Raw genomic sequence first — 16,851 nt, 5'->3', positions numbered from 1 at the left:
CAAAAGTCCTTGCCGCCTGACTGCTGCCTTTTTATGCGCTTTTAGCGCCATTATCCTTTTACGATTATCGCCGCTAAAGCGAATTGACTGTTTGACGTTCAATTGAAATTTTGCATTAAAGCTCAATGGCTTAACCCCTTCAAATTATGCAATAAGTCCCCAGGAACCCCGACCCCATCATACTCAGTACTCTGGTCCTGTGAAACTCCGCCATCAGCAACGCAATCCCAAGCTGAGCCCAAGCAGCTTTCAGCTCGCTACTCGCAAATGGCAAATGGTTCAGGGACTCGAGGATGGCAGACGGCAGGGAGCAGGATGTCGGGATGTGGAGCAAGGATACTCGCCTGCTCTGAGATCCAGAGCGATGCCAACGAAACGGAACGGAACTGAGCGAGCATCGAATGGCAGCCAATTAGCGCGCATTGCTCATACGCCACGTTTGTCATGGCAGCCAGACTCCCACACATACACTTGCACTCTACTGAACACTCTCTCGCACACATACGCACACGTCTGCAAGAGGCAGACACACACACAAAAAGTAAATTCTCATTTAATTTACATAAACATATGAGAAATATAAGCTATTTGATTAAAATACATGCCTTATTTATTAATTTCTTAATAATTATATCACGAATTAATTTGTTAATACGTTTCAATGTACATAGAAAAGAATTAGTTCCCGCCTTTTTTCGAGTGCACTTTTCTCTCAGTGAGGGCCCCTCGCATAGCGGAAACGGAAGTTGTAAGGGGATTTTCAATTTGCAATTGAACTGATTCTGATTTTTTGGCTTGCTTCTTTTGCTGGGCGCTCATTTTATGGCTGACTTGGTTTGCCATAGTGGGCGGGTTCGGGCCGACTGCGGAAATGTAATCATCGCAATCCACCGAGTGGGTGGCACAAGGGGTCGTTGGGCAGGGAGGAGGGGTGGCATTGCAGCGAGCGCGGTGGCGACTTGTACATATATACTTACATTTAATTTCCACTAATTGAATCGAAATCGATCTCTCGCTCCCTTGCTGCGGAAAAAAGCCCTTCACAGAACCTTGACGTTTGCTTTTCCGATTGCGGCTGCCAGAGGTGTGAGCTGGGAAATTCGGTCCGTTAACAAACTTTTCCTATAAATCAACCAAATTTTTTATAATCTCCTTTGCGTTCGCGCCGTAGTTGGGCAAAGGATTAATTGCGGCTGGCATCCACAGCTGGGGAGCTGGGTGGAAATTTTCAGAGCCGGCAGACGATGCACCATTATGGCTTCTAATGAGCAAAACGCGTCGGCGGGTAAATGACTTTTCATCAACTGGAAAATGATTGCGATAAGTTGGCTGCAATTACTACTCGATAATCGCTGTTCGGTGGCGGTTCGGTTCAAAGTGGTTTCCTCTCGCATGCAAACGTAAGTACTTTTTTGATTATGATTATCTAATGTTGGCTTCTCTTTTATAATTTAATTAAATCGTAGTTTTAATAAAGAGATCGTAATATCCTTATATATACATTTGTTATACCATTTACCTTCTGTAAAAATATATAAAATTAGGAATACTTCATTTCATCTTTCTTTATAACATTTCTATGACAGATGATGCACTTTAATTTTTAAAATACGAATCGATACAATAATTTAAGTCTTTAATTAACCCATACAACTTCTAATAGTCCTCGACATTATCCTCTATCTCCCGGAAAGTTGAAAGGATATTGTCATGTAGCTTGTTCATGCTCTCCAGGACAGTCGCTTCACCCAGCTTGGGATCAATGAACTTCATGGTGGAGAGCTCGTAAAGAATATGAGCGGCTTTTATCCGGATCAAGCCCCAGGTTACACGGGCCTCATTTTCCGCCGTATTCTGCACCGCCAGGATCGCCGCATCATAGAAGGTCATCATGTTCTTCAGCATGCCAATGGTCTTGAAGAAGGGGCAGTAGGCATCGTATTGACTATAAGAGTTCTGCTGCAGGAAGTCATCCTTCAGCATCTTGGCCACCTCGAGGGTGATCTTGTCCTCCTCGTTCAACGACGACTTGCCCACCAGTTGAACGATTTCCGCCAAGTCATCCTCCTCCTGCAGCACCTTCTTGGCCTTGGCTCGCAGATGGGTGAACTCCGGATTTGACTCCTCGTAGTAAGTGTCCAGAGTGCGCATGTACTTGGAGTACGATTGCAGCCAGTTCACCGATGGAAAGTGCTTCCTCTGGGCCAGCTTCTTGTCCAGACCCCAAAAGACCTGAACGATGCTCAGGGTGGCGGAGGTCACGGGATCAGAGAAGTCACCACCGGGAGGCGACACAGCTCCCACAATGGACACGGATCCCTCACGATCGGGGCTGCCAAGGCACTTCACCAGTCCGGCTCTCTCGTAGAAGGAGGCCAGTCGAGCCCCCAAGTAAGCCGGATAGCCAGCATCCGCAGGCATCTCGGCCAGACGTCCAGAGATCTCACGCAGCGCCTCCGCCCATCGAGATGTGGAGTCCGCCATCATGGACACATGGTAGCCCATGTCGCGGAAGTATTCCGAGAGGGTGATGCCCGTGTAGATGGAGGCTTCTCGGGCAGCCACCGGCATATTGGAGGTATTGGCCACCAGGGCAGTCCGCTTCATAATCGACTCCATGGTGCCGTTGACCTCAACCTCAAGCTGCGGAAAGTCCCGCAGAACCTCGGACATCTCGTTTCCGCGCTCGCCGCAGCCCACGTAGATGATGACATCGGAGTTGGAGTATTTGGAAAGGGCCTAGGGGTACAAGTTGATTGGAATGTAACAATTTGTCAACTGAACTCTTAGAAAGCCTTTATATATATAAAATATATAAGATCAAGCCTCTCACCTGGGAGATGACGGTCTTTCCACATCCAAACGCTCCCGGAATGGCGGTGGTTCCGCCCTGGACACATGGAAAGAAGGCGTCCAGGACGCGCTGGCCAGTCAGGAGTGGTGAATTGCTGGGGAGCTTATCCTCCACCGGACGACACTTGCGTACGGGCCACACCTGGAGCATGGTGTGCTTCGTGACCTCGTCGTTGAACTCCGTCTCCACGATGACCTCGTCCACGCAGTAGTTTCCGGGCGGGGCCAACCACCGGATGCGCCCCTTGCAGCGGGGTGGTAGTATCAGGCGGTGATCGTGCATCATGCTGTTTTCGAAAACAGATCCATAGATGTCCCCGCCGCTGATCAGAGCATCGATCTTCAATTTTCCGGGTGTGAATTCGTACGCAATGTTCCTGGGCAGCGAGGGCGTATCGATGCCCTTGGGCACGTATATGGAGTTGGTCAGTTCACTGATGGATCTCAATGGTCGCTGGATACCATCGAAGATGCTGCCCATGATGCCGGGTCCCAATTCCACGGAGAGCGGTTTTCCCGTCTGGTAGACGGGATCACCCACGCTCACACCCGAAGTATCCTCGTAAACCTGAATGGTGGCCATGTCACCCTCCAGTCGAATGATCTCACCAACTAGCTGGGAGTGTCCGACGCGAACCAGCTCGTACATGGCTGCGCCGGCCATCTCCTCGGCATTGACCACCGGACCGGAGACTCCGAAAATGCGTCCCATCGTCTCCTCCTCCTCTTCCTCATCCGACGAATATTTGTGCATATCAACCACCTGCTCGATCACAAAACCCGAGTCCTCATTCTTCTCCAATGCGATGTGAGCGCTCTTGTGGGATTGGTCCGTCGAACGTCTCATGTCCTTCAAACTGTCCTGGTCATTGACTGTATCGTGGGGGCTTTCCGGCTCGGCTGCAGGCTTGCGTGGTTGAGGCGGAGGGGGTACCGGATTGGCTTTATGGTCATTACGTTGGCAAGCGCAGCTGGGACATGTGCACTTCTTAGCTTGAACCGCTGGGTGAGGCATGGACCTTGGGTCCCCATCTTGGTTTACTGATCCCGAGTTGCGGGGTCTGTCTTCGTTACTTGCGTTACTGTTGGTGAACGAGGTAAGCGGTGCAACCCAGGACTCCTTTTCCATTTGGTTTAAATGTATACAATTTTTCCACTTGGTACAATTTATACTAATATTGTCAAATAAATAAAATAAATGGGGCAGAAGTTTATGGAAAGACTAAGATGATTACTGCAAATTATGTAGGATTTTAGACTATTCCTTTTAAAAATATTCCCATTTAAGCTTTTTTGAAACCATTGTTCACATAGTCAAGTATGTATATTCAATTAAGGTTTTAAATTAAAAAAATATTTTATGTTATTAACTTATTATCTTTTTATCGAGGTGACACATTTTTAATATCCGTTCGGCTGCCAGGGAAATTCACTTTCAATTACATTAAATGTATTTGTTGTTGCACTTTATTCGTACATTTAATATTTCATACTTTAAATATTTACATAAATTTAACAAACAAACAGGGAGAAAACATTACTTTTTCACAAATAAACAAGAATTTCCATTCATTAAACAATAATACTATTTATGCATGCATTTGTATTTGTGTCTTTTATGTATGTGTTGTGTGTGGGCGCCGGTGTCCGTGTACTTTTATTCAAGTGTGTGTTGGTGTTGTTGTTGTAAATGGAAGTACATAGCAGGACGTTGTAGTTGTTGTTGCCTAGAGTTGCCCCTCAAGGGGCGGAGGGGGCGTGGTTAGGGGAAAGTATTAACCGCAGGCCGGAATGTTTACATCTCTCGCAGGCACCAAGAAGTTGTGGTATTTGTTGGACTTTTGTTTTTCATCGAATGCAGCACGGAATTGTTGGTGTTTGATTAGGCTTTTTCGGATGGTTTTTGACTGCTTTCATTTTTAAACGTTAACTATATAACAAATATAAGATTAGAGTGTAAAAGTAGGGCCAGCGCGGTCTCTAGTCCTCCAGATTCCTGAAGGCCTGCTGCAGGTCCTCGTGCAGCTGCTCGAAGTCAGCCTTGATCTTGGCCTCACCATCCTTAACAGGGTCCTGAAATGTATTGAAAAATGTTGTCACACAGTGTCTAGGTAATGGATAATTCTGCGGGTTAACCCACCTTGAACTTCATGGACGACAGCTGGTACATAATGTTGCCCATAGCCTCACGAATCACGTTCCAGGTGATCTTGTTCTCAGACTGAGCCGTAGACTCCACGGAGTGACGGGCCATGTCGTAGAAGTCGATGATGTTCCTCAGCATGCCCACGGTCTTGTAGAAGGGGCAGAAGCGATCGTACGAGGAGTAGGAGTTCTGCTGCAGGAAATCGTCCTTCAGCAGCTTGGCCACCTCCAGCGTGATCTTGTCGGTCTCGGCCAGAGAAGCCTTGCCGACCAGTTGCACGATCTCAGACAGATCCTCCTCCTCCTGCAGGATCTCCTTGACCTTGGTACGCAGTGGCACGAATTCGGGGAAGTTCTTGTCATAGAAGTCATCCAGAGCACGCATGTACTTCGAGTAGGAGATGAGCCAGTTGATCGAGGGGAAGTGCTTGCGCTGGGCCAGCTTCTTGTCCAGACCCCAGAACACCTGCACGATACCCAGAGTGGCGGAGGTCACGGGATCGGAGAAGTCACCACCAGGAGGGGACACAGCTCCGACAATGGACACGGATCCCTCGCGCTCGGGGTTACCCAAGCACTTAACGCGACCGGCACGCTCGTAGAAGGAGGCCAGACGAGCTCCCAAGTAGGCTGGGTAGCCGGAATCGGCAGGCATCTCAGCGAGACGACCAGAAATTTCACGAAGAGCCTCAGCCCAACGAGAGGTGGAATCAGCCATCATGGACACGTTGTAACCCATATCACGGAAGTATTCGGACAAGGTGATACCAGTGTAGATGGAAGCCTCACGAGCAGCCACAGGCATGTTGGAGGTGTTGGCCACAAGGGCGGTACGCTTCATGATGGACTCGGTCACACCGTCGATCTCCACGGACAGCTCGGGGAAGTCACGCAGTACCTCAGACATCTCGTTACCACGCTCACCGCAACCGACGTAGATGATGACATCGGAGTTGGAGTACTTGGACAGAGCCTGCGAGCAAGTAATGGATATATTAGGAATTGTATATTTACGAAACTTGAGTATATGGAGGCTACACGGGGCAGCGCTCCTTAAATTCTCAATTTATGGGACTCTAACCTGCGAGATCACAGTCTTGCCGCAACCGAAAGCTCCGGGAATGGCAGTGGTACCGCCCTGGACACAGGGGAAGAGCGAGTCGAGCACACGCTGTCCGGTGAGCAGGGGATGGTTGGCGGGCAGCTTTTCAGTCACGGGACGTGGCTGACGCACTGGCCACACCTGCAACATGGTGTGCTTGGTGATCTCTCCATCGAACTCGGTCTCCAGGACGACATCGTCGACCTTGTAGTTGCCGGAGGGGGCGATGTACCGCACTGTTCCCTTGGCGCGGGGGTTCACAATCATCTTGTGCTTGACCAGGGTGTTCTCATGCACCAGACCGTACAGGTCACCTCCGGTGATGTGGGAGCCGACCTTGACGTTCAGGGGGTTGAACTCCCAGCTGGCCACGCGCGACAAACTGGGCACGTTCACACCCTTGGGGATGTAGATGGACTCGGTCAGCTCGTTAATGTCCTTCAGGGGACGCTGGATACCGTCAAAGATGCTGCCCATGATACCGGGTCCCAGCTCCACGGAGAGGGGCTTGCCGGTACGCAGCACCGGATCGCCGACAGTCACGCCAGAGGTCTCCTCGTACACCTGGATAGTGGCCATGTCACCCTCCAGACGGATGATCTCGCCCACCAGCTCGTAGTAGCCGACGCGGACCAACTCGTACATAGCAGATCCAGACATGGCCTCGGCGGTGACGACTGGAATGAAGCGGTTAGTTGGGTTAGAGGGGCTACATTTCATTCATTTAGTTTTTATAACTCAGCCAAGATGGAACCTTTTCGGCCTTTATCATTTTCATTTACAACTTTTTACTGTTAATGATTCTCGATGATGTTTATGAATGTAGAATTATAGAAAAAGTTCAAAGAAATAAGTAATTAATTAATTTTTAAGTTTATTAAAATTTAATTTTGAAAAATGAAACCAAAACACAGAAGTGTAAGTTCTAGACTATTCATCAAAGTGAGGTTTCCAGTTCACAGGTATTGTTAACTTATTTTTAATAACTTTTAGATAGCATGAGTTATGGTTAATCAGTATAGTTGGGTGCTTACCAGGACCGGAGACAGCGAAGACACGTCCATATTTGGACTCACGCTCCTCATCATCGAAACGCTTAAGGTTGGACATTTTGCTTTATTCTGTTTTTTCGACTGCAATGGAGGGAAAATAGAAGGGGAAAATTGTTAAATGCTGGCTGGAAAAGGGCAAAGATAAAGGTGAACATTTTCTTATCACTAATTTCTTGCTCAGCCCTCTGTCAGCTGACAAGGGGCAGGTGTATCTGCTACATTTACAGGTTAAGTTTTTGGAGAGTCCACAGCTCTCGATTTTTCGATTATAGGTTATAAAGTTGAAGCTAAGTAGCTAATAATTTCGATTGATTTAATTATTTTTTTTAACTCCCCCTCTTTGATTATGCTGCGTAAAACTTTAAAAGCAGAGCTTTCGTTTCACGTGACAGAGCTTTGAAAGTTCGAAGAGAGCAATTTGTCCAACTAATCGCTAAATAAATAAAATAATAGCTGTGAAAACACACGCACAGGTTAACAAATTCAACGGAGGAATGTAACTGAAATGCATGTTTTTCAAAATATGCGGGTTTTCATATTTATCAGCGAAGAAAAACAAGAGAGGGTGGAGTGGGAGAGCAACTCTCCGCTCTGGCTCTCTCGCTCTCCATTCGAGTTCGAATATTTGACAATTGCTTTTGACGTTGATCACAAGACTACTGTCATTGCCGTCAGCTGACAAATGAAAAAAAAGTGGGTAAGGGAAATGGTAAAAATTATTGGGCCGCCTTTTTACGTCGCTCGTTCTCCATATTGGTTTTTCATTATCGGAATACGAATAACTCCCACTTCTGTTTCGAGTTTCGAAATGGGAGAGCAAGCGAGCGCAAGAGCGGCGGCGATCACAAGACCCGCGGTGCGACAGGGATGGAGCGAACACGGGGAAGGGGGTCAGCTGACAAGGCAAAATAATTTTCCACGCGCAAATTTTCACGTTTTCATACCGCACTTTTTTAAGCTCCTTCGAAAACTAATTGATACTCGGCTTTTTCTGGGATTATTTTACTCAAGTGTGGACTTATTATCTAACACACTTGCAGTCTGTGTGCGTGTTTTCGCTCTGCGCTTTGATCGCTGCTTCGTCACTTTTTCGGGGCGAATTCAAGGCGGATTTCAATGCCGCTTTCTTTGGCTAATTGTTTAAATCGCTCAGAACCGATTTCCAATCATTATTTATCGTTACTTATTTGCTTTGGGTGGGTGGGTGTGTGTGGTGTTGGGGGGCTTACTTTGCTGTGTCTTCGCGTTCACCTTGCGAACGTGTTATTTGCTGCTTTTCTCCAACAGAACGAACTAAAACCGACTGAGCCGCAGAAATAAAACGTCGACGCTCGCACTTCGAAAAGCTCCCTACCGCGATTCGATTTCGATTTCGACCCGTGTGATCGCGAGCTTTCCGCAGCGAGCTTGCAACCGAAGTTGTGAGCTGATATCGAGTGCGAGCGAAGCTTTCGTCAATCGATGTGCGGAAGCGAGATGGAGCGAGAGCGAGCTAGAGAGCGGGTGGGGTCACACTGGCTTGACGAAGTTCGTGGGTTGATTCTGAAGTTGTGGGAGTAAACGAGCTCTTTTCGAAGTTGTATGAATCCATTTATTAACTCATTGGTGATCAATCGGTATAAATCAAACTGCATATGTACATAAATAGGTCAAAATGAATAAGAACTTTTTAGGTTCTACAGAACACAATATTTATTAACTCATAAAAAAAATGCTTAAACAAGGAATATATTGCTTAAATACAAAACCATCCTAAAGCTGCCTTTTTATGGTGTTAAATGCCCTCAATAAAAATGGCAATCAATTAATTACACAAGCTATTAGTTTCCCTTTTAAATGTCCAGAAATGCAATTTTGAATTAATCAATTGGGGAAATTGGCCGGTGCGAGGGTCGACTAATAAGTTCACTAAAGCGCAACAACACGCTGTTAGCAATTATTTTAAAATGTTTATTTATCGTCGATTCCTTTTTTTCTACAAATTTAAGTTAAAAAAAGAAGCTCACAACGCTGGCAAAAACTTTGATTAAAATCCGCATCGTAAAAAGGTATTTGCCAATGATTTAAGTTTTTGCTGCCCTGCCCCTTTGTATTTTATCCATTATTCTTTCTTCCGTTCTTCTAGTTAGGATAAAGAGAAAAACGAATGTGCTAATTGAAATATTGAAAAATTTGCATAACCAAACTATATGTTTATAAGAATTTTAATGTGTTTTAGATTAAATTATTATGTTAGATATTTTACATGTGGGGGTAACAACAGAATTGTACTACTTTTAAATCATAATATGGCTTGAAAACTTCAGATAAATATATCCATGATAGTTTTTTTCAGTGTCGCTGCACTCAGCTTGATTTAGCTAAATTTTCAGATTGCAGTCAGCAAAAGTGGCAACTACAACGTAAAGCCATGCTAACATAGAAGTCGAACAGCGAAAGCCTCTATGTTTCCGAGATGCGAAGGATGCGAAGGACACGCCAGGGCCAGAGGGTAGGTAAGTGAGTTCTGTCCCGCTCTTTGCATAACTTATAAATCGATGACGTTGGCAGGCGAGAGCGCATCTCGAGTCGCAGCATTTGCATAATAAGGCAGCAGTGCATGTGGCATGAGGATCTGCCTGCGATTCATTGCAAATTTCTATCAGCCCTGGGAACGGGGAATCCCCTCACTGCAGATGTATGCGTGTGTGTGTGAGTGAGTGAGTGACTGAGTGTTTCAGATTCTGATTCGGTGTCAAAATGGCGCAGAAAAGTGCTCGACTGACTCTGCTGACTGCAGAGCGCCAAAGTGGAATGAATTTGACACATCGAAGCTGGGATATGCACCCTTATCCACTCGATTCCTGGGCCACTTCCCAGTGTTTTTCATAGCATGTGAGTGTCCTGGATAAAATCTTTGTCGTGTTTATCACAAATATGCATTGAAATCAGCGTTTTTGTCAACATTTTAGTGTGAAAAACTTCTAAGATGTATTCTTGTAGCATCGAAAACTTCGATTGTTAGCGCATTTCATTAAGCAGAAATGCATCTCTTTTTCCAAATACACATAGATATATATTCCAAAACTATTGTTTCAGTTAAGCATTAAATGGAATTAACATAATTTAGCGTTCTACTGCCTTCCGTTCGCTGATTTTGATTCATTTTTGAGCTCCAGGCTGTGCTAACTTTTGCTCACAAATCTGCATATCATATATTTGGAATAACTTTATGCTCGCTGCGAGATATTTCGACTGCTATCTGCCTGTTTGGCTCGACCTCCATATAGATACATATATGGATAACTGTATACATTAAGTCATAACTTCATTTGGCGGCCATGGGCATTCATTTAGTTTATGTCTGTGCAACTCGCGTACCGCCCGTCGCCCCTCCGCATCGCCGCCCATCTCGATAAATTCATTTGGGTCTTGTTAGGAAGGCTCGGAACCGCCAGCACCGCCAGCAGCCATTGGCCATTGGCTAATCTTGTTGCGCATTGCCATAATTTTCAATTTACATGCACCCAGTGAGACCAACTCCCCCCCTCCCAACCAACTTGCCACCCACCTCCTCCCGCTCGGCACCAACAAACGGGAGCTATCCGGAGAGTCAGTCCGGGCGTAATATTGGTCACAATAAATTGACTGCAATGGCACTACCATGTGTGTGTGTGTGTGTGTGTGCCGAATGTGGGTGTGTGTGTGTGCACTAGAAAATATTTAATACTCAGACATTTCTTTATTTACATTTTATAGTGGAAAGTGGATAGTTGCACCAAAAGTTTCTTTGCATGCATTATAAAAACCATATGAAATGGCGCACATATTTATCAGTTTATCGTTTTTCTTATCTAAAAGATAAAACGAGCTGCTTATCAGCTCAATGGTACTTAAAAATGTGTAGATATCATATAACAGGAGTGATAATAATAGGCATGTATGTTGTGAATGCACTTTTTATATATTTTACAGATATATTTTGGGTAGAATTACTATTGATCTAATCAATATTCATAGGTATCTTATATATTTAATAAGTAATTCCCATTTTTCCCAGTGCACTGAGTATCGTGCAGCCGTTGTACTTCGCTTCCATTCGCTTGATTATGGCCTGCTGTTACCGCACCTCGTCCCTCGGCGATCGTGCCCCTCACTACCCTTACCCTGCCCCATTTCACTGCAGTTGCATTAGGCATCCCTCTCCCCCTCCCCCCCCCCCCCCCCCCCCCTCTCATACCAACGTGGAGTGCAACATTTCGATTTGCGCCATCATCGTGGCCATCGTGTCCTTTGTCCCGGCGTGCCTAATCATTGACACATTTATTGATGCATTCGAGCGCATTCTGGCATATTTACGAGCTGTCCTAATTGTCCCCAAGCAGATGCATCGCCCCCAGCACGCCCTGTTTTCTGGCTCAAAGGGTGCCAGCTCATTTGGCCTTTGGGTTCTAATGGTCGAATTTCTGCCTTTCGTTGGCCTTCATATGTGCGCATAAATATTTCAATTATACGCTAATTGACATAGGTCAACGCGCTGGGATAGAATTTGTAATATAATTATATAATAAGCAATGCAACTACATTGTTAATCAAACAATTCAATTTGTTTTAAAATGGTTTGAAAGCTTATTGTACATTTTAAAGAGTTTGTGATTTAAGGTATTGTAGGCGGCTTTTCTTATGTAATATTATACTTTATTAAGTAAACCAAATTACTTTTAGTTAAGCCTTGTGGGCAAAAAGAAAGGATGCACTTTACCACAGCAAACAGGGCTAAGACTTGGCAAACGCAAAGAGCCAAACAACAACATGGCCAAAACTCGGGCTTTATCTAGGGCCAACAAGGAGGTCCAAGCTTTTGCTCCCCATAAGCAATAAACTTTTCCACACACACAGAACACACACCCATTCATTCATTCACTTGGGAGACTGAAACTAATTTGCAAGAACATTGGAAATCCCTTCAAACTGCTGCACTATCGATCATTTAATGGTAAAATGCTAAACTAATTAATATACTTGATTTTAATTATAAACCATACTCATAAGTTCTTAAGATTTATTGTAATATCCCAATACAATTTGTTGATATACTCTTTTCAAAATGTATTGAAATAGCTTAGAGTTGCAATTAAGTAGTATTACTAAATATTAATTTATGTATCATTTTTGAATCGCAACTGATAGCCCCTCCTCTATAACGAGTTCTCAAACAAATGCCATAAACCCGAATTGGAGAGCCACTCGCCATTCCCCACCACTCCTCCAAATGGCTCCCAAGCGTATGTGTGTGGTGGCACTTACCCTTCGAACCCCCCTCGCAAACGCCAGCCCCCCGTTCGCTTTTCCAGTAGCAACCACCCCCCGCCCCCTCTTGCAGTGGAAGCTGTGCAACTTGTGTGTTGCGCATTTCAACTTAACTGAATTATTAGCCGACTTGTGTGAATTATGATCTCTTAGTGCTGATACACCAGGCCACACGGCAGCGCCTGGCTTGCTCCCCTCTTTTAGGCAAAACCACCCCCGTCTCCGCCACCCTTGTGCATTGCAGCCCCTTTAAGCCGACGCCACTGTTGCACTCTCAGCCACTTTCCTTAATGCATTTGCACTGGCCATGTGGGATTCTTGTTGCTCCTGCCATATTTGTCGTTGCTGCTCAGGCAATTTTCCAAAAACAATAACAGATACCACAAATACGCACACACACTTGCACAGAAAGAAAAGCAGTACTCACTTAAATTGTAGTACTTTAATTAGAGGGGCTTAGATTAACTAAATTCAATAGAATTTTAGGTTTCCCATGAAACTCCACTTTCATAGAAAATTGTTTTATTTTTATTTTTGACTTCAGTGCATTTTATGTTTAGGCGAATTTCAACTGTTGACTGTTCACCTTGCAGCTGCAACTCACACAAAATCCAAAAAGACGGAGGCTGAGTCACACAAAAACTCGCTTTTTGAGTCCCAGTTGAAGCTACTTTTCGGTCTGGGACTGAAGCTTTTGTTATATTCATACCATTGTTATTGGTCCTTGCAATTGTTGTGGGGCATTGCAGGATTCAGATCCCCATGGATCTGGCATACATTTTTTTTATACCCTGCTTGCCACAGATTGCAGCATAACTCATCCGCGGAAAGAAGGAAAACGCCGTGAAGAATGCGCACGAAAGTGTAGATGATGGAAATGCTCCTGAGCACGGTAAGTAAACATAAACTGGAATTTGGCTTCTAAAAATGATGCTTCTTTAAATGCTTTAAAAAATTACTAATTTGGCATGACTTATTATATTCTATACCATTTCATAACTTAAAAAATAAGCTGGCTTTAATGAAAATAGGCCATAAATTATATAGTCAAAATCAAGATGCGCTTTGAATGCTTGCTTGAACTCACATGCTGAGAGGGCATCGTCAAATGCTTTTAGGCCCAGACGAACTTTGCTTAACCCCGAACCCCATTGTCCTGCGGACCAGCCGTCCCTGGACCACCATCCATTCTCCAGTTGGTTGAAAATGATTTATGACGCTGGTCGTAGGGATTAGCATATGAGACCAAACAGAGCCGCTTGTCCTGCCAAGACTCCACAACGGCTGCTCCAACTAAGCCAGTTTCCGGTTGTTTGCTTAGGCTAGAAAATGGACAAGATTTGGGCTAAAATCGAACCGGAAATGGCTAAGCAAACATGCATATACACGTATGTGGGCTAAAGTGTGCATATCTGAGTGTGTGCGTGTATTTGTGTGCTGCGACAGGAAGGCGACTAAGGGAATGACCTGCAGTATGCGTAATTAACCTTTGACACGAACGGGTTAAGCCGCCCTGCTCTTCGGTCTCACTCTTTCATCCTGGCACATTCATATTTCACTTAACGCTTGGCCATAGCTTCGTTGCAGGTGTGTGGGGGCGAAGGGCAATGCATTGCCATTGCAATGGGTAAAGGGTAAAGGGCACAGGGAAAGGACCTGGCATCGCCAATTGAACTGTGAGCCCTTGGCCAAAGATGACTACGATTTTGCTCCTAATTATGTTTTCTTTAATCTGCATGATGAGCTTGTGTGAGTGCGGGGCGGGTGTATCCTGCATAATCTCTTTCTAAGCAGCTGCGTACATGAGTAGTAGTTGCTGCTTGCAGGTCGTAATTTAAAGATAACTATGGCAAATCCTCAAATGACATTTTGTGTTCATTATACATGTTAGGCTATATGGAACATGAACGTCATTTCTGCTTCTTAAATAATTTATCTGCATTGAGAGGAGATTACGAATGGCACATTAAATTAAACAACCTACATAAGAACAGATTCTGCTGAGACTAGCGAAGAAATTCTATGATTTATGGAGGTCAGTAGAATTATGCTACATATTTTTTTAGGTTTGTTTGTTTAAAAACCTAGAACTACAATGCTATTTCGCTGAGTAAAACAATTACTTGTTAACTGGGTCTGAGTTATCTGTTTTTAATGCCTAAAAAATACAACAAAATAATGAAAAATCGCAGGCTGGTCCACTTGAGATTTAATGATGTCCATGATCGTGTTCGCTGCTCTGTTTGTGGGACTTGTGCCACTTCTTCTTGTGCTCCTCGCCGCCCTTCTTGCCGTGCTCCTTCTTGTGGCCCCACTTCTTGGACTCCTCGTGCTTCTTCTTGTGCCCCTTATGGCCCTTCTTTTTGTGGCCCTTCTTGCTGTGACCCTTCTTGCCGTAGTGCTCCTCGTGGCCGCCCTTTTTGTGGTGACCCTTCTTGAAACTGCTGCCCTTTTTGTGCTTCTTGGACTCCTCGAATCCGCCGTGCTTTTCCTCGTCGCCCTCATTGTGATCCTCATCGTAGAACTTCTTCTCCTTCTTGTTCTCGTCCAGCTTGTGGACGTTGTGCTTGCCCTTGATGGAGTGTCCTTTCTTGTAGGAGCCGTGATCCTCGAACTCGCTGCCCTTCTCGCCCTTGGAGCCCTTCTTCTTCTTCTTGTGATGGGACTCGGAGTGCTTGTGCTTCTTCTCGTGAACCTCCTCCTCGCCGTGCTCCCCCTTCTTGCCCTCCTTGTCGTGGTGACCTTTCTCCCCCTTCTCGGAGTGCTCGCCGTGCTTGTGACCCTTCTTGCTCTTTCCCCCCTTCTTGTGGAAGTGCTCGCTGTGGTGCTCCTCCCCAGATTCCTCCTCGCCACCCTCGGAATGCTCCTCGTGCTTCGTGGCGGCCACTAGCTGATCTTCTTTCTAAAATATGGTTGTTAAATTAAATTGGGACTGCAACATGGCGTATACTTAATATACAAAATATAACTTTTAGATCTAATAACCTTTAAAGTGAAATTAAAGTACCTAAATTCAATTATTCTTTTGTAACGACAGCTAAATCTCTAGAAATTTAGAATTCCATACCTGCTCCTGTTTATGTGCGAAGTACGGCTGAAAATCCTCAAAGTCCTGGCCGAGCAGCGCCGCGCTTATGGCCATTGCCCCATCTGGCGTGGAGTGGAGGGCCAAAGCCGTGGCCAGAAGCCCCAGCAGCGTTATCACTTGCCAAGCCGGCCACATTGCTGATGCCACTGCTGCTCCGTGTTATCCTGGCTGGCTGCTGTTGCCCGCTGGTTTTTTCCCCTACTTCTGGTGTGGCTGCCACGCCCGCTTATCGCAGTCTACTGGACTCGCCTCAAGCCGCCGAAGCTTTTTATCCAAACCCTTCTCGCCCTGCCACAGTTTGCGGCTGATTTGCCAACTTTGCTGCCAGCTTTTTGCACCCCTTTTTATTTTGGTTTCGTTTCGGTGTATTGCGTTTAGTAGTAGGTATTGCAAAGGTATGTATTGTTTTGAAAATTAAATCGTATATTAAATATTTCTAAGAATTTTCGCCATTTCTAAGTATTTGTTGTATATTAAATTCAAAATTCATTTCATTATCTCAGTACACATACTGATTATATTCCATGGCATGAATTGATTTTGCGTATCTTGCAATTTACAAAACGTATTTGATATATGGTTATATTTTCATAAAATATTGTGCATCTTATAAGAGGTGTCAAATGGTCGAAGTATTTTAATGTACAGCATTCCTACCCTTTTTCTTCATTATTTGTTTTTTGTTTTTCGGTTGGTTGTTTGCCATATTTCTTTTGTCTTTAAGTGCATAACGTTGTTCCCGACAAAAAACCCTTCGATCGGGCCAACTTCTTGCGGTTTGGTAGCTCTTTCTTGCCACTGTTGCTGCCGTTGGCCAAAACAAGCGACTTTGTTACGCTGCACATTGCAAAACCGATCCAATTCCACTGGCCCCATTGTTGTTGTCATTGGAAATCACCAGGCCAGAAGACCGAGACCAAATGCCCAAGTGGCACAATGGGCATTATTGCCTTTCGATTGGCTGAGTTCGGCGGCAGGAGCTCCTCCCATCCCTCTCCGAATACCCATCAATCATGAGCATTGCTGTCTTGATTTTCAACTTAATTAATAATTTATTAACCACTTGTGAGTGTCTTGTATGCGGTTGATTGATAACGACAAAGGGGACTTGACCACAAAATTTGGGCTAATATAAGAAGTGATAGGACTGCGTTTTAGTGGCAATACCGGAAAGCAAATGTGTAGGCAAATTACATAAATTGACAAATGTGGGTTGTAAGTGACGGCCATGTAAGAAGTGGTATTGCCGTGTTAAATTTCAATTGTGATAAATAACTCTTTCGATTTGTACTGATTCAAACTATTCTTATCTCGCCAAATTA

At 44.9% G+C, this 16,851-nt stretch overlaps 3 protein-coding genes across 3 annotated transcripts; all 3 read right to left on the bottom strand.

Moving 5' to 3' along the window:
- Window positions 1-1,567: 1,567 nt before the first annotated feature.
- Window positions 1,568-4,190, bottom strand: LOC6617783 (V-type proton ATPase catalytic subunit A). Its single transcript, XM_002042059.2, has 2 exons — window positions 2,834-4,190; window positions 1,568-2,739 (listed from the first exon to the last, which is right to left on the bottom strand). Exons 1-2 carry the CDS (start codon window positions 3,980-3,982, stop codon window positions 1,657-1,659), a joined length of 2,232 nt encoding a protein of 743 aa, XP_002042095.1. The 5' UTR covers window positions 3,983-4,190; the 3' UTR covers window positions 1,568-1,656.
- Window positions 4,191-4,302: 112 nt separating this feature from the next.
- LOC6617782 (V-type proton ATPase catalytic subunit A) lies at window positions 4,303-8,487 on the bottom strand. Its single transcript, XM_002042058.2, has 5 exons — window positions 8,382-8,487; window positions 7,135-7,233; window positions 6,080-6,777; window positions 4,994-5,971; window positions 4,303-4,926 (listed from the first exon to the last, which is right to left on the bottom strand). The coding sequence occupies exons 2-5, from the start codon at window positions 7,208-7,210 to the stop codon at window positions 4,834-4,836; spliced, it is 1,845 nt and encodes a 614-aa protein (XP_002042094.1). The 5' UTR covers window positions 7,211-7,233; window positions 8,382-8,487; the 3' UTR covers window positions 4,303-4,833.
- Window positions 8,488-14,650: 6,163 nt separating this feature from the next.
- On the bottom strand, window positions 14,651-15,664 carry LOC6617781 (high mobility group nucleosome-binding domain-containing protein 5). Its single transcript, XM_002042057.1, has 2 exons — window positions 15,509-15,664; window positions 14,651-15,343 (listed from the first exon to the last, which is right to left on the bottom strand). Exons 1-2 carry the CDS (start codon window positions 15,662-15,664, stop codon window positions 14,651-14,653), a joined length of 849 nt encoding a protein of 282 aa, XP_002042093.1.
- Window positions 15,665-16,851: the final 1,187 nt, after the last annotated feature.

This window comes from Drosophila sechellia, chromosome 2L, assembly GCF_004382195.2.
Source record: "Drosophila sechellia strain sech25 chromosome 2L, ASM438219v1, whole genome shotgun sequence".
NCBI lineage: Eukaryota > Metazoa > Arthropoda > Insecta > Diptera > Drosophilidae > Drosophila > Drosophila sechellia.
Note: the sequence above shows the minus strand (reverse complement) of the source record. Positions and strands in the feature narration are given on the sequence as shown.